General features: G+C 38.5%; 1 protein-coding gene across 1 annotated transcript; it reads left to right on the top strand.

Annotated features, from left to right (window-relative positions):
* The first annotated feature begins 12,423 nt into the window (after positions 1-12,423).
* Positions 12,424-15,917, top strand: ckmb (creatine kinase, muscle b). Its single transcript, XM_076281801.1, has 8 exons — positions 12,424-12,520; positions 13,833-14,038; positions 14,149-14,303; positions 14,403-14,535; positions 14,626-14,797; positions 14,897-15,020; positions 15,136-15,325; positions 15,446-15,917. Exons 2-8 carry the CDS (start codon positions 13,852-13,854, stop codon positions 15,622-15,624), a joined length of 1,140 nt encoding a protein of 379 aa, XP_076137916.1. The 5' UTR covers positions 12,424-12,520; positions 13,833-13,851; the 3' UTR covers positions 15,625-15,917.
* The last annotated feature ends 715 nt before the right edge of the window (positions 15,918-16,632 follow it).

Raw genomic sequence — 16,632 nt, 5'->3', positions numbered from 1 at the left:
AAACATTATGAATGCATTCATAGGGCATTATAAATACAACCTTCATAGAAAGTGTTACCGGATTGGGACTTTTATTAAATACAAAAAAAAAAAAATACAAAGAAAGAAAACTGTCTAAGTCTAAAAGCAAAATGCTCGATCCAAAGAAAAAAGAAGATCAAAAAAGACCCTGAACAAGGGGCCGTTCTCTTTTTATACCCCTCTCGGTCAGATAGAACATGTCCAAATTTGGTATTGTGTCTTGCCATGAAATATTGGTTCTGCTTTTTTGGTTTTTGTTTGGTTGCCAGTCAGCTTTTTGTTTTGCTGACAAACAGTTTCTTACAGCTGGTACATTATGTTCTTACATTCTGTCTTTACATTTTGTTCAAAGCACATCTAATTTAGCATACAGTAACACACTTTAATTCTAACACAACCTTTTTATATCTAAGCAAACACATTTTAAGTTTTATAAGCAAACTTTCTTATATATATTTAAGAAAAAACACTCTTTAAGTTTAAGCAAAATCATAACAGATTATTCTAGAAAAAAACAATTTATGTTTTTAATTAAGAAAACACACTTCAATTCTAAACTTCTAAGTTTTTAAACATTATAAGTCTAACTTGTTTCACACTGGTTGTCTATCATAATCTTGCAGCATTTGCAAATTTTTATTTGTTTTAAAGCAAGCTGGATTTAAGCAGTTATATGACTAAAAATCTTTTAATAGTAAATCATGAGTTTGATTATTAATTATTATCACATCTTCACATTGGGCCATTAAACCATACAATGATCCAAAACATACAGCCAAACAAGGCAAGAAATGGTTAACAGAGAACAATATCAACATTTTGAGAGTCCAGACCTCAATCAAAAAAGTTAGCACAAGGCCAAAGTGATTACAAATAATCGTTACTGCCTCAAAACCCAGATTGCTGCTAAAAAGGTGCGGTCTACAATCATTGTGAAAACATGGAGAGGCTTGGTAGGTATTATAAGAACCATTTCGAGAGCTTTGATGGCAAATAAAGATGTTTCCATTGATTATTTAAAAAAAGGTGTGAATAATTTTGGACATGCCATTTCCATGAAAATGTAAAAAAAAAGATGAAAACGCTTCTTTTTTTTAATACCATGTTTCTCACACATTGTCTTAAAAACTTTTAGCATGTGACAGTGTAATTTTCAGTCAGAACAAACATATTGATAAAGAGAAAATCAGCATTAAATCAATATTTGCCATATTTGAATTTTTGTTCTTAACTGTATCTTCACAATCAAAATAGACAAGTGCTATTTTTTGTGGTATGTGCATCCTAGAGGCATTTCTTAATAAATGTTGGGAACAGGACTTTTTAAATCATAATTAAGGTATGCTGAATCCAACTAGCCCTGTTCCCAGGTTGAGTTTTTGACCATCTAATTAGCATTAACAAAATGGTTGCCAAAATGGCGATTTTGTGCACTTTGGGCAGGCATTGTTATACAGTACCATGTAAATAAATTAATATTGTTATTAATATTGTTAATAATGTGTGCATCTCAGAAATCTCCCTTGGCCAATAAATCAAGGGCACAGGCTGTGAATAAAATAGGGGGGAAAATCTATTATTATGCCTATATGCTAATTACCTGAAAAAAACTTTGAAAAAAACATATTGCTGAAACTTTATGACTGAGCAGGCATATTTTGATGAATGAGACCTATGTTTTGAGGGTCAAGAAAGATGTCTAGTGATGAAATGTAAAGTTTAAAATGGTTAGTTAATCCTAACTTATACACACCAATCCAACTGGTTTGAATTTGTCTCAGAAGTTCTATCAATCTGCTATATGACCACATTTCTGCATCAGCAGAGACAAATGTTTCTGAAGATTTGATTGTTTCCTCTGTGAGTACATCAATGCCCCAATTCTTCAGCAATTTATGGTGCTTTCCAAAGACCTCAATTTTGTTTCGCTTCAGTACTAAAACTGGCACAGATGAGCTCAAAATAAGGTTGGTGTGAGAGTTATCTGTGTGTACGTTGCATTTAAACGACCATTACACTCCATTATACTAAAAAGGAGTGTCACAAACAAAGTCACAGTCGAGCTGCCTGTGGTTTGGCAAACTTAACTTTATATGTTATAACGTCCACTAAACATAAGTCATACCTTAATTCTATCACTTGAAATATGAACATATTCCCAACAACTAAAATGAGATTATTGGCTATGTTATACCAGAGGTTAAAGCAGAGCAATCAAGGATCTCTGATTATAAGTTCCACAGTTAGCTAGTTCTTAAGGTAATGCTATTACATTGGAGGTTATAGTAACTTAGTGTGTTATCTACGAGCTAAATTCATCCTCTTCACTGGGGTATTGGAAGCGAATTAGGTTGGTAATGTATGTAGTTTTGGCATGAGTTACAAATACATATTTCTTTATTACTGTCGTGTTAGTAAAATGATTGAATGCCCTGTGAATTAATAACTAGATTAAGAATAACTATATATTAACTAGTGCTTCGTGAGGTTGGTCCTGGCCCACATCAAGACCTGCTTACCACCCTCACTGGACCCTTTTCAATTCGCCTGTATACCATCAGAACAGGAGCATGGAGGATGCCATCTCTTTTTTTTCTTTTTTTTTAAGTACATTTTTTGGGCTTTTTATGCCTTTAATTAGATAGGATAGTGGAGATTGACAGGAAGTAAGTGGGAGAGAGAGTCAGGGTGGTATCCGGAAAGGACCACGGGGTGGGAATCGAACCAGGGGTCGCTGGCGTATGGTGCAGGTGCCCCAGCCAGTCGCGCCACTGCTGGGGCCAAGGATGCCATCTCTATGGCACTTCATTCCGCCCTGTCCCACCTTGATAATAGCAAAACCTATGTGAGAATGCTGTTCATTGACCTCAGTTCAGCATTCAACACCATCACCTCCAAACTGATCACCAAGCTCAGTGAACTGGGCATCAATACCTCCCTCTGTAACTGGATTCTGGACTTCCTAACCAACGGACCACAGTATGTTAGGTTAGATAACCTCACCTCCTCAAACCCTCACCTCCTTTACTCCCTCTTCACCTACGACTGCCCACCTGTACATGCCTTTCACACCATTGTCAAGTTTGCAGCAATGATTGGTCTCATCAGCAACAACGATGAGACGGCCTACAGGGAGGAGGTCCAGCAGCTAACATTGTGGTGCACCGACAACAACCTGGCTCTCAACACCATCAAGACAAAAGAGCTCAATGAGCGCATTTTCATGCCGAGAATAAACCATTTTGAATCAGTTTATTGCCCAAATTCCATTTATGCCAATATTCCGTTTAATCTGTTTACATGCAAATAGAATGTCATGTTTTGAACATATTCCTGTTTACATAGCAATCAACATTATTCCGAATAAGTCAGCATCGCAGCCCACAAATAGGCTCCCAATGTCATAACATAAATCTCCGCTGGTGGAATTCACTCTTTTGGCTGAATAATACAGCATCTTCAGGGTCTTCCATCTATTTCACTTGTTCAGGCGTATGTCGATAGCCAGCCTCATTATGTTTTTTACAAATCTTTTTAAAAACGTCGCTGACGACATTTTCTCCTGTCGATGAACTCCATGACATTTGCATGATTGCAAGACAAAAGTTTGTCTCCTTATCTTTCCAAAAGTGTGCGCGTTGTTTCGCCATGATTAGGAAAGTGTGTGAGAGGCAATTGATTCATTTAATTCTAATTCTGTGCGAATTGAGCATGCGCAGGCCTACAACACTCTTCGTTCTGGGAGCATATTCCCATAGGTGTTCATGACCCAATATTCCGTTTAAAACAGGCATATGCTAGGGTGTGCAAACGGTTTATTAGTAAACCGAATATGGTCTTTTTTGGTTCATTTCAATCAGAATATTCCCAATAAACTGATTCGAAACTGTTTATTGGCTGCATGGAACCATGCTCATTGTAGACTTCAAGAAGTCAAAAGCTAGCACACACACACCCATCTTCATCAACGGGACTGAGGTGGAGCGTGTCACCAACTTCAAGTTTCTGGGTGTCCACATCTCTGACCTCTCTTGGACCCTCAACACCTGTACCCTGAAGAAGGCTCACCAGCATCTCTTCTTCCTGAGGAGACTAAAGAAGGTTCACTTGTCTCCTCAGATCCTGGTGAACTTCTACCGCTGCACCATTGAGAGCATCCTCACCAACTGTGTCACAGTATGGTATGGCAACTGCTCTGCACTGCACTGCAGAGGGTGCCTCCTTGTCCGTGCCCACAGCCACGACCATGACAACCTTGATAGGGACAACAAGGACACGGACATTTGGCCCTCAATAGCCCCCCTCCCCCCGTATTGCACTACCGTATCCCACCCATAGTATTCTATTTATTTATGAATGTACATACTGTACTGTAATTACACTTATACATAGCCATATTCTACTGCTCTTTATACTGTTCATACTGCTCATACACTTATTTTATACTCTTATAATGTTACTGTTACTATTCCGCTCTTACTGCTAATACTCTGCAAATATTTAGATTTCATTTTTGGAAACCAGAACTATCATATCTGACCGTAATGATGCAAGAATGGCAACAACTTAATGCCAATTATATGTTGTTCAAAGCCCTACACAGACACATTATGCCAACGAATGAAGAAAAACATCTTCAACTAGAAAAGCATTTCCTGAAGGAAATACAGTGCATGCAAAGTTGTTGCTGGGTTGGTTGCTAGGGCAATTATAGTGGTTGCTATGCTATAAAGTGGTTGCTAGGCTATTGCTAGGGTAATTATAGTGGTTGCTATGCTATAAAAGTGGTTGCTAGGTGGTTGCTAGGTTGTTGCTAGGGTACTTAAGGTGGTTGCTAGGTTGTTGCTAGGGTACTTAAGTGGTTGCTAGGCTGTTGCTAGGGTAATTATAGTGGTTGCTATGCTATAAGGTGGTTGCTAGGTTGTTGCTAGGGTACTTAAGGTGGTTGCTAGGCTGTTGCTAGGATAATGATAGTGGTTGCTATGCTATAAAAATGGTTGCTAGGTTGTTGCTAGGGTACTTAAGTGGTTGCTATGCTGTTGCTAGGGTAATTATAGTGGTTGCTATGCTATAAAAGTTGTTGCTAGGTGGTTGCTAGGTTGTTGCTAGGGTACTTAAGGTGGTTGCTAGGATGTTGCTAAGGTAATTTTATTGGTTGCTATGCTATAAAAGTGGTTGCTAGGTTGTTGCTAGGGTACTTAAGGTGGTTGCTAGGTTGTTGCTAGGGTAATTATAGTGGTTGCTATGCTATAAAAGTGGTTGCTAGGTTGTTGCTAGGGTATTTAAGGTGGTTGCTAGGCTGTTGTTAGGGTAATTTTAGTGGTTGCTATGCTATACAAGTGGTTGCTAGGTTGTTGCTAGGATATTTAAGGTGGTTGCTAGGCTGTTGCTAGGATAATGATAGTGGTTGCTATGCTATAAAGTGGTTGCTAGGGTAATTATAGTGGTTGCTATGCTATACAAGTGGTTGCTAGGTGGTTTCTAGGTTGTTGCTAGGGTACTAAAGGTGGTTGCTAGGCTGTTGCTAAGGTAATTATAGTGGTTGCTATGCTATAAAAGTGGTTGCTAGGTTGTTGCTAGGATATTTAAGGTGGTTGCTAGGCTGTTGCTAGGGTAATTGTAGTGGTTGCTATGCTATAAAAGTGGTTGCTTGGTTGTTGCTAGGGTATTTAAGGTGGTTGCTAGGCTGTTGCTAGGATAATGATGATGGTTGCTATGCTTTAAAAGTGGTTGCTAGGTTGTTGCTAGGGTAATTATAGTGGTTGCTATGCTATAAAAGTGGTTGCTAGGTTGTTGCTAGGATATTTAAGGTGATTGCTAGGCTGTTGCTAGGATAATGATAGTGGTTGCTATGCTATAAAAGTGGTTGCTAGGTTGTTGCTAGGGTCATTATAGTGGTTACCATGCTTTAAAATGTGTAAATAGTAAAATAAAGTAAGTATAGTTAAAAGTTATTGAAATTGGGAGAAATAGAGAGAGGGATAAAGAAAATGAGGGAAAGTGAAGAAAAGGAAGTGAAAGAAAGTTGGGATGGGAAGTGAGCCATTCAGTTGAATGGAGAGGGACACAGAGAAGAGGTTCCATTCAAGTTGCTGCAGGCAGTCAGTAAGAGAGCACAGGTGCAGTTGATTGCATTCTATTTCCTTAATAGCCTATTATGATGTCATAAAGGCAATGTTAAGTCTATGGAGAATTTTAAGTTTAGTTTCTTTAATATCTCAAAAAGTAAAAGTCGTAGAAATATGAAAAAATTTAGAGCAAGAGCTACGTGACGAAATTTGAACCAAGTTTCTACAATAAGCGGTTCAAGCCAAATTAGGGCCTGGAAGAATAATAATAATAATAATAAGTCAGAAGAAGCCCGTGGAATAACAATACAGTGCATTTGCATGCACTGTAATAAATAGATACAGAATACAACTTGGTAACACTCCATAATAAGGTGCCATAATAAATAGCAAACTAGTAATTACCTAACCCTTTGTTAATATTTGTTAATTGTTACTAACATATCTATTTGGCACAAGTTAATAGTTTTTTAATCATTAATTAAATATTAGTTGTTTGCAACCGGAACCGCTTGCAATAAAGTTGGTTAAGCTTAATTAATATATTAGTAGTATATAGCTATAAGCGTGGGGCCCCTTATAATAAAGTTGGTTAAGCTTAATTCATATATTAGTAATATATAACTATCAGTATGGGGGACCCTTATAATAAAGTTGGTTAAGCTTAATTAATATATTAGTAATATATAACTATCAGTATGGGGGACCCTTATAATAAAGTTGGTTAAGCTTTATTAATATATTAGTAATATATAACTAGTCAGACGGTGAAGGGACTGAGACCAAAACTGGCTTATCACATTTATTCCTTTAGGAAAAGTTAAAACAAAACAAGTAGTTGAATGGGCTATATTACATGCATCATTCCTATACCATCACTGTCAGCCCTACTAGCAAGGGAGACATGCGACATAGAATGTTCAGGTGCACAGAATGACAGTTTATTAACTAATATTCTGAGACTCACTAAACACTCACAGACGTAGACCATAGGTAATGCATAAACATAATGCAAAACTAAATGTACATTCATTTCCTGCTAGACTGAATTGCACTTTCCATGCACACTAAGCTAAACTACACTGAATGCATGGAAAGTTGCTAGCGGAGTTTACAGCTAGTCACGTTAGACTCAGTGTGTATGAACTCGTGGTCATAATGAAAACATTAATAAACGTTCACTAAGTTGCTAGAATTGCACCCAAATTTTAACAATACATGTAAAGTAAAATAATACAGGTGGTATATCAAAGTGTTCAACTTAAACAACATTTTACAGTTACAAAATTAAAACAAAGTGGGGAGAGCTTTATACAGTCAACCTACGCAATGCAAAGCATACCGCTTCTGATCAGCTATGGCAACAATACAAGGACAAAACGCAGCAGAGCTGCAGTATAGCGTTTCTCCAAAGGGGGCTCCAAAACACCAATCTCAATAAAGCTGCTTAAAGGAATTATCCGGAGTAAAATGCACTTTAGATCGATTTACGGATGATTGGGGGTGCATACGTTGAGTTGACATCAAAATCATGTCATTCGGATATGTTTTGAGAAAGTTCGATTGTACCGTTTTCAGTCACAACTCGTAGCCTGGAAGTGAGCGGGGCAATTGCGCCGCTACAAAACGCTATTTTTATACCTCTTCTACAGTTCCAAACAACATAACACTTACGTGGTAGTGAGTAGAGGGTCCCTAAAGCCAAACCGAAGTATCACTAGGTCTTTATGTGGTCGAATAGAGAGTCCAGAATGAATCTCATCAAGCCAGTACCTTTCCGGAAATGTTGCCATCTTTGCTGCCTCTTCAGGGGAAAGTCCGTAGGAGTCTTATTGCTGAGTGTGTTGTAACACGCATATATATACATAACAACATATATTTAGTTAACTATTAACATATATTAATACAATATTAGTTAATAGATTTGTTAAAACATTAACATACAGATTTTATGCAAACAACTAATATTTAATTAATGATGAAAAAACGATTAACTTGTGCCAAATAGATATTTTAGTAACAATTAACAAATATTAACAAAGGGTTAGGTAATTACTAGTTTGCTATTTATTATGGCACCTTATTATGGAGTGTTACCAGCTACGTACAATTTACCTATGATGGTCTAAGTGATTCAGGGATCCAGGTTTAATGTATGTGCCTTTGCTTTGAATGTTACATACAATGAAACATAACGGAACATAACAGCCTATGGGGAAACATTTCTGCATGTATGGGTTTTATGAAAATGAAAAGATAAACAGCCTACAAGAAATGCTTAGCCTACCTTAAAGAGCAGGAACAGCAGAATGGTGGTCCATTTTGGTACATAACAAATCTTTGCATTTTATTTACACAGTTTACACAGAAATTCTTGGCCTATAAAATAACATAGGCTCACATGAATAAAGGAATACATAGCATGTAGGCTTGGCAATTGTGTAAAGGAGGGTGGGGGGCAATTAATCATAAAAAGACATTTAGGAGACATCACGATTAATGTAGCTTACATTGCACAGACTAAAATGGAGAAAAACTCTGAGCAGAGTATCAGAACACCTAACCCTATGGAATGATATTTTTATTCGTGCATTTCTGCAATAAAACCATTATCATCTTTCCTTAAACCTCACCTGTGTCAAGACTAGGCCAGCACAGAAATAAAGTTCCCTCAAGTGGATGATAAAAAAAAATCTGAAGACACCGTGGGCCCGAGTTTGACGGCGATATAGGTAGCGGGAACTTCAAGGCAGGGACTCCGGGGGGAGTCTCCGGTGAAGTGAAATTGAATAAACCAATCACATGCAACCAGTGTTTCCAAATTCTGACCTAACTATCGATCTTTAATTTAATTTAACTTCGGCCTGACTCTGCCCACTCAAACACGCATCTACTAACTTAGATCAAGGTAAAATGCAGTTATAGATTAAACCAGATTAAACCAAATCAAGTTTATTCATATAGCACATTTCATACCCATGGGTAATTCAATCTGCTTTACCTAAAGAAAATCAAAGAATAATAGTAAATTAAAGGGCCATAGTTAAAAAAATAGTTTAAAAAATACAGTACATGCAATAATATGATTGAAAAGTATAAGTATATATAAAGTATATATATATATAACAGCACACAGTGAACACACAGTGAGGTGAAGCACACACTAATCCCGGCGCAGTGAGCTGCCGGCTTCAACGACGGCGCTCGGGGAGCAGTGAGAGGTTAGGTGCCTTGCTCAAGGGCACTTCAGCCGCGGCCCACTGGTCGAACCAGCAACCCTCCGGTTACAAGTCCAGAGTGCTAACCAGTGGGCCACGGCTGCCCACAAACAGATGTAAGGTAGAACAATTAAGAGACAGATTCAAAATGTGTAACTCAGTGATCCTTAGTCAAACACCCAATGAGCAGCAGCACTGTTAAAAATGGAGATTCCAAAATGGAGATTCCAAAAAGTCAGAAGTTATAGCTTAAATAAGCATTTATACAATTATAAAAAGTTCTCAGAAAGCTTGCCTCTATGCAAGAACTTCTAGGCAACATTGACTGACTAGTATGTCAAACTGATGATGAATAGATGAATAGAATATGTACAAGTGTGTTTGTGTGTGTGTGTGTGTGTGTGTGTTGTACACAATGGTCACACACATGATTTATCTGGACATGAGGTTTCCCCGTCATTCAGTTTGCAGTGTTGTGTCGCCACTCCCCACTGGATCCTGTTGCTTGGGTTGGTGGATTAACACTTACATAACTGTCCCCAACACTCGCCAGTCTGGCAGGTGGTGCTTCAGAATACCACAGCAGGCTATTTTTGGAGGAGGATAGTGTTAGGGCCTAGTCATTCCCCCAGTCTTCTTTAGCACACTGGTCCTTACAACCAAAACATACACATTATGATCAGATTGGATGAACAGCTATACTATTGGATAAGTTTTCATGACTTGAAACATTTGTCACAGAATCAACCTGTCAAACAAAAATTGGTGTACTGTGATGGGATCAATAAAATGAAACAGTTTCATAAAGTTTTTGATGTCATGTGCAAGTATGGAGCCAAAAAGGGCAATGGGAGGGGCAAAAGAACATGGTTAAGGGCTAAATTGGTAAGTCATGTGGGGCCTGAAGAGCAAGAGAATAGCTGTGAAACCAGACCAAGGGCGCAGGAAGGGTAGTGCTGAGGGGCTTCCCACAGGTTTACAATGGAAAATTGCAAAAGTATTCAATTTAGTAGTAGTGTTTAATTGATTTATTTTCTGTATATCTTTTGTAAACCAGAAAATAGTGATGACTTTCATAGGGGTTGAATATGCAAACCACTGCACACCAACTCTTGTTAAACTGATACCTATGGTCTCTAACTGCGGCCCAACTTTACCCCTGTAATTTGGAAATGCTTTCTGGACCATTTAAAATGGTAAAATTTCAGGTGAAATTTGAAATATGCTATTGTGTTTTGGAGATCCTCTCAGATGGGCCACGGGAACAGCTGTCAGGCTTTTATTCTGATGTTATGGATTCTGTTATCATGGCAAGTGCTGCAACATGTGATTTGAAAGTAAGAGCTAGGAATGAAAACAAAACAGACTAAGAAGGAACGTGAAAACACTTTCCTCAGAGTAAATAAGCATACCACAAATTGTTGCCCTACAAATTAACTTTTGGCATTCTTATTTACTTACAAATTATATTGCTGGTTTCCCTCCTCAGTCTCTGCATGAAAGACATGCTTCAGTAATTTTTCATTATAAGTGACCCTCTAAGCCCTTGGTATTTGAGCTGTGAAGCAACTGCATTAATTGCAAAAAGACACCTTTTCATTTTTATCTGTAATTTACTGTAGGAGGTTTAGTCTTGGTTTTACTGATCTGTCTTCATGCTTAAGGATTCTTTGAATGACCTTTGTCAGGAGTAGTCTGTGAGTATGTCAGATAGTGCATCACAGTTCAATTCAATTTGTTTTAGTGCCAATAACTATTGAAAGGCACATTACAGAAGCCAGGGCCTAACCCCCCACACAGCAAGCATTAAAGGGGGGCGCATAATCAGAAGCAGGCAGACGATTTCATACTGTACTTACATAATGTCTGTGGCTATTCATATTGTTCTCCTTCACCTGCTCTTACAGATTTGAACACAATAATTTGCTGACACTGGGTAATATGAAATTGTGTGCCCTCAAGCTTTGTTTCCTACTAGAATGGACAGTCAACATAATTTAATTGAACTTGTTTACTTATCCTCTGTGCCAAAAACTGCTAAAATTCTGGTTTGATTTTTACAACCTGTCACACACCCGCATAGAATAGTTTGACAGAGAGAAAAGGCCTCATTTTAGGAAATATACTTCAGCCATGGTGTATGTTTTGTACCCACAAGTTTAATTGTGAAGACGATTATGATCCAACCAGTGCATCTAGACAAGAGTATGACCCGGCTGAAGTTATCACACACTATTAAGCCTATATAAGAAAACCAGTACCTTCTCATGAAAATTACACTTCACAGAGTCCCGAGTTGTCACTGATGCTCCACTGAAATATATGATGGCATAGGCAGTCTGAGGACCAGCCTATGACCAGACAGATGGGGCCAGAGAAATGTGAAGGTAGAGCTGTACCAGACAGACAACTATTAGTGATGCAGGGCCAACCACAGAATACAGACTGTTTTGCTCAACAGCATTTGTAAAGACGAGCATCTGGTGTTCTAAAAGTTACACCTTTAACATTAAAGAGATAATGGCCTAGATATAACTATTATCAGAAAGTTGACTGCATACTGTACACTCCCAGGTTAGTGGGAATAGTTTATGCTACTCCTGACATCCACTGAATGTCAGGGGCCTGCACAACATGAGGAAATGTTCTTTATGTTATGTTTGTCTAGTCATCTGTCAATTTGTCTCACATTTTTGTTTTATACTTGAAGCAGGACATAGAGAGAATATCCAAAAAAGTGGTTGCATGGTTAATCAGTAGCTGAAAATAGGCTTATGTAAAACAACCACATTCAATAGACCACAAAATCTATAATGTACTGATGGGCTACCAATGAATTATATATTGTGAATACTTACTGAGCTGTGGAAGTGTGTCCATGTGAATTTCTGTCGCATTATACTCATACACCCCCTCCCCCACCCCTCCCTGTAATTGAATAAGACAGGGTGGTGTTATGGGTTGGGCACAGCTGGTGTCCCTTCTCGAGTTTTGTAATGGAGGCACTTGCCTTTTAGAACCTAAATCAGCCATCAAAGAGACAAGCTCTCCAATCAGCAGTGAGGTAATAGATGCAGGTCTGCCAATAAGCAAGCAGGTCTGGGTATTTAAGGTAAGGGTCGACATCTAACAAAGTTGGGCAACCCCTACATTGGCTTTGGTGAGCAGGATCTGATCCCAAGGACTGTTACCTCTTTCCTTTCTCTCGTGCAGGTAATCAACTTAGTGACTCAGCATGATAGGGTGGGAAAGGGTTATTCTATTCTGAGCTGACACTGTGTGATAAGCACAGTAAAAAAAGAAGACTTTCCATTCTTTCCAGTTCTGAGTGCTGTGGAAATGAAGCACTGTTGTGATGGTATTGGGCTATTGTTGAATGTTTGAGCCTTTACCTTAATTATGTTGCATCCCAAACCATTCTAAATATTCTCCTTTATGACATTTCAATAGCATTACACTAATGTGGACAAACACTTTGTGTGAGCAATCTTCATTTTCAAATATTCAGTGGTCGACATTTTTTGTTTGGAGGTGGCTGTGACATTAATGAAGTTTGGTGGTGGCATTTGTATTTGATTGCAGTAGTGGTTGTTCTTTCTCACTCATTTCTATTGCTTGTCATTTTCTGATGTGTAGTATGATTTTTGGAGAGGTGTTCTGCATAGAGAAACATCCCTGGCTATGTAGTACCTACTGAACTAGACATTTTAACTGCATAGCTGTGACCAAACAAGAGTGCACAAAGTATTCCTTGTGAATGGTGTAGGCAAGTGGCAGTGCTAAAAATATCAACAGCTGTTGGCTGTATGTCAGTGTGGAGATCTCTCAGCTGATGACACTTCATTTTAACCTTTACCTCAATTGTAAAATAACAGAGGGAAGTACTCAATTTATTTAAGATATTACACTATTTTCATATTTCCATTACATAGTACAATTGTAAAACACATACTTTTTCGAGATCTAAAGAAGTATACACAAGAAACAAATTATGAATTAATGTAAGATATATAATGAATTACAAATATAGATAAATAGAAGAGATTAATTAGCTTCAGGTGATGTAATGTGTAATGTCTTTGTAAAAACTGTAATACAATTTGTAATGTAATCAAAGTAACCAAGCAGTGATAGCAGAATTCACGTTCTTCATATTTTATGCTTTATGTAATATGACTTATTACTTATACATTCTTTAAAGCCCATTAAGTTTCCTTCTTTCTGCCTGTATCTAGGACAAGGGCGTAACTAAGTGATTAATGAATTGTGCTTATTGAGTTGGTCCGAAGTAATAACATCACAGAATTGTCTTGAGAAATACACCAATATTCCAGAACACGGGAAAGCCTCTCACAAATATACCAGGCATGCACTACTCAGGTCTCCTTATTAAAAGCAACAATAGCCAGTGGCATGAGGGTGTTCTTGTGCTGCTGGTTGAACAGCTTTGGATTTAGTATGGTGTTCTCTTATTTTTTTTCTTTCAAAGATGAATTCATGGTGATTTGCCCCTGTCTTTGTATAGGCTGTAAAGAAACGCAATCATGAAGAACTGCAACAATGATCATAAGATGAAATTCAAAACGGAGGAGGAGTACCCAGACCTCTCCCAGCACAACAACCATATGGCCAAGGTGCTGACTAAGGAGTTGTATGAGAAGCTGAGGAGCAAGTCCACCCCTAGTGGATTTACCCTGGATGACTGCATCCAGACTGGTGTAGACAACCCAGGTAAACAGACCTAAGCTATATAAAATCTCTGCTAGAACCTTAGGAGGAAATAACAATAACAAAAACTCAGCAATTAGACATATTAAATATGTATCCCATGACCCACACAGGCCATCCCTTTATCATGACTGTGGGATGTGTTGCTGGTGATGAGGAGTCCTATGAGGTCTTCAAGGATCTGTTTGACCCCATCATTTCTGACCGTCATGGAGGCTACAAGCCCACTGACAAGCACGCCACTGACCTGAACTTTGAGAACCTGAAGGTAAATAAATCTTTTCCATTTTGTTTAAAAACTTATGTTACACGCCATAACAACAATGAAAGAACAATATGAGAGAACAGTTCTCCCTTTATTTTCTAGGGAGGTGATGATCTGGACCCCAACTATGTACTGTCCAGCCGTGTGCGTACAGGCCGTAGCATCAAGGGATACACCTTGCCTCCCCACAACAGCCGTGGAGAGAGGAGAGCTGTGGAGAAACTGTCCATTGAGGGTGAGTTCAATCTTCCCGCTCTTCAAAAGTTACAACAAAGTCTGATACAACTTTCACTCAAGTGAAATGTGTCCTATGGTCTTTTCACAGCTCTGGCTAGCTTGGATGGTGAGTTTAAGGGCAAGTACTATCCACTGAGTGGTATGACTGACGCTGAGCAGGATCAGCTGATCGCTGATCATTTCCTGTTTGACAAGCCTGTTTCTCCACTGCTGACGTGTGCTGGAATGGCTCGTGACTGGCCTGATGGTAGAGGCATCTGGTAACTACAACATGTCACTTGAAGGGCTAAGAGCAGCGTGCCACTATTGCAGCTAGTGTGTATAATGTTTATTTTTTATGCATATTTTCATATTTATAGGCACAATGACAACAAGACCTTCTTGGTGTGGGTAAATGAGGAGGATCACTTGCGTGTCATCTCTATGCAGAAGGGAGGCAACATGAAGGAGGTTTTCAAGCGCTTCTGTGTTGGTTTGCAAAAGGTAAATAAGGCAGTTCTGCATTAAAGACTTCTGAAGGTTTTATTCTCTCCAACTAACTTTCATATGAATGATTCTATAAGGTAAAAATGATAAAATGTGCCCTTAACTGTTTTAGATTGAGACCATCTTCAAGAAACACAACCATGGTTTCATGTGGAATGAGCATCTGGGTTTCGTCCTGACCTGTCCTTCTAATCTGGGAACTGGCCTGCGTGGTGGTGTCCATGTCAAGCTGCCCAAGCTGAGCACACATGCCAAGTTTGAAGAGATCCTGAAAAGGCTGCGTCTGCAGAAACGTGGCACAGGTACTGCCTCAAACACACACAGATTTACATATTAGAGTAGATGTATCCTTGATAGAAATAATGACCAACTATATACTCCTTTGGTGAATATACATCTTAAGTAATGTCTTATTTGTACAGGTGGTGTGGACACAGCCTCTGTAGGTGGAGTCTTTGACATCTCCAATGCTGACCGTTTGGGTTCCTCAGAGGTAGCACAGGTGCAGATGGTGGTAGATGGAGTCAAGCTCATGGTTGCAATGGAGAAGAAGCTAGAGAAGGGAGAGTCTATTGATGACATGATCCCTGCTCAGAAGTAAAGTGGAAGTTGTGCATCTTTTGTATTTTCAAAATAAGTAAGACATCAGACAAGGAAGCAACCCAGGAAGCACCTGATGATTTCAAAAGACACTCTACCCATGCCACTGCTTTGTTCTTCCTTAGTTTCTGTCAGTCCGCTCATTATTCCTCTTCTGTCACCCCCATCCCATTCTTTTTGTAACATCTTGGGATCAAACTGCTACACAGATGGACACCCTTGACTATGTGTTCACCTAAGTTTAACTCTATTTGGATGTAAAGTAATTGAATAAATACAGCCCCATTTAACAGATATTGTCTAATGTCCTGTGTCTCTTCCTATATTCAAATGGTTCTAATAGCAATCAACAAAAAAACCTTTGTGTAGCAAATGCTGCTAAAACTAGGACAGTCAGAGGGCCACGTGTATCAATATATGTATGCAATTTGCCTTAAATTGATGTCTAAGCACTATTCCATGGTTGTTGAATGGAAGTTGTCCATCAGTTATCAAACACCATACGCACAACACTTCTCTTCATAGAACTGTTCTGCTATGTGATAGTAATCAGACACATGGCAATGTGAAATAATATTTTGCATGAACTATTGTATTTTTTTTTTTTTTAAGAATCACATTAATTTCCTATGGAAAACAGCTTTTAGGTACTTATTAGACACACCTCAATATGAAAAAAACTATTTTGCATCTATTATATATATACAGTCGTATGCAAAAGTTTGGGCACCCCTTACGAAAACCACTGCATCAGTTTGTCACTTGCTGAGCTTTTGAAGCAGCAACTTCATTTTAACATATGTTATACCTTATGGTAACAGAAACATCTCAGTAGTGAAATAACTTTTATTGGTCCAACAGAAACATATTTATGTGCATTTAAAGAAAAATAGGCATGTGCATAAATTTGGGCACCCCTAAGAAATAATTCCATTAATATTTAGTATTGCCTCCTTTTGCTGCAATAATGGCCTGTAGACGCCTCCTGTAGCCAAGGACAAGTCCCTTA

This window comes from Alosa pseudoharengus, unplaced genomic scaffold (assembly GCF_046254945.1).
Source record: "Alosa pseudoharengus isolate Yale_2024_CS ecotype anadromous, Long Island Sound unplaced genomic scaffold, YU_APseudo_1.1 YU_APseudo_1.1_scf_13, whole genome shotgun sequence".
NCBI classification, from domain to species: Eukaryota; Metazoa; Chordata; class Actinopteri; order Clupeiformes; family Clupeidae; genus Alosa; species Alosa pseudoharengus.
This window is presented reverse-complemented; position numbering and strand designations above follow the sequence as displayed.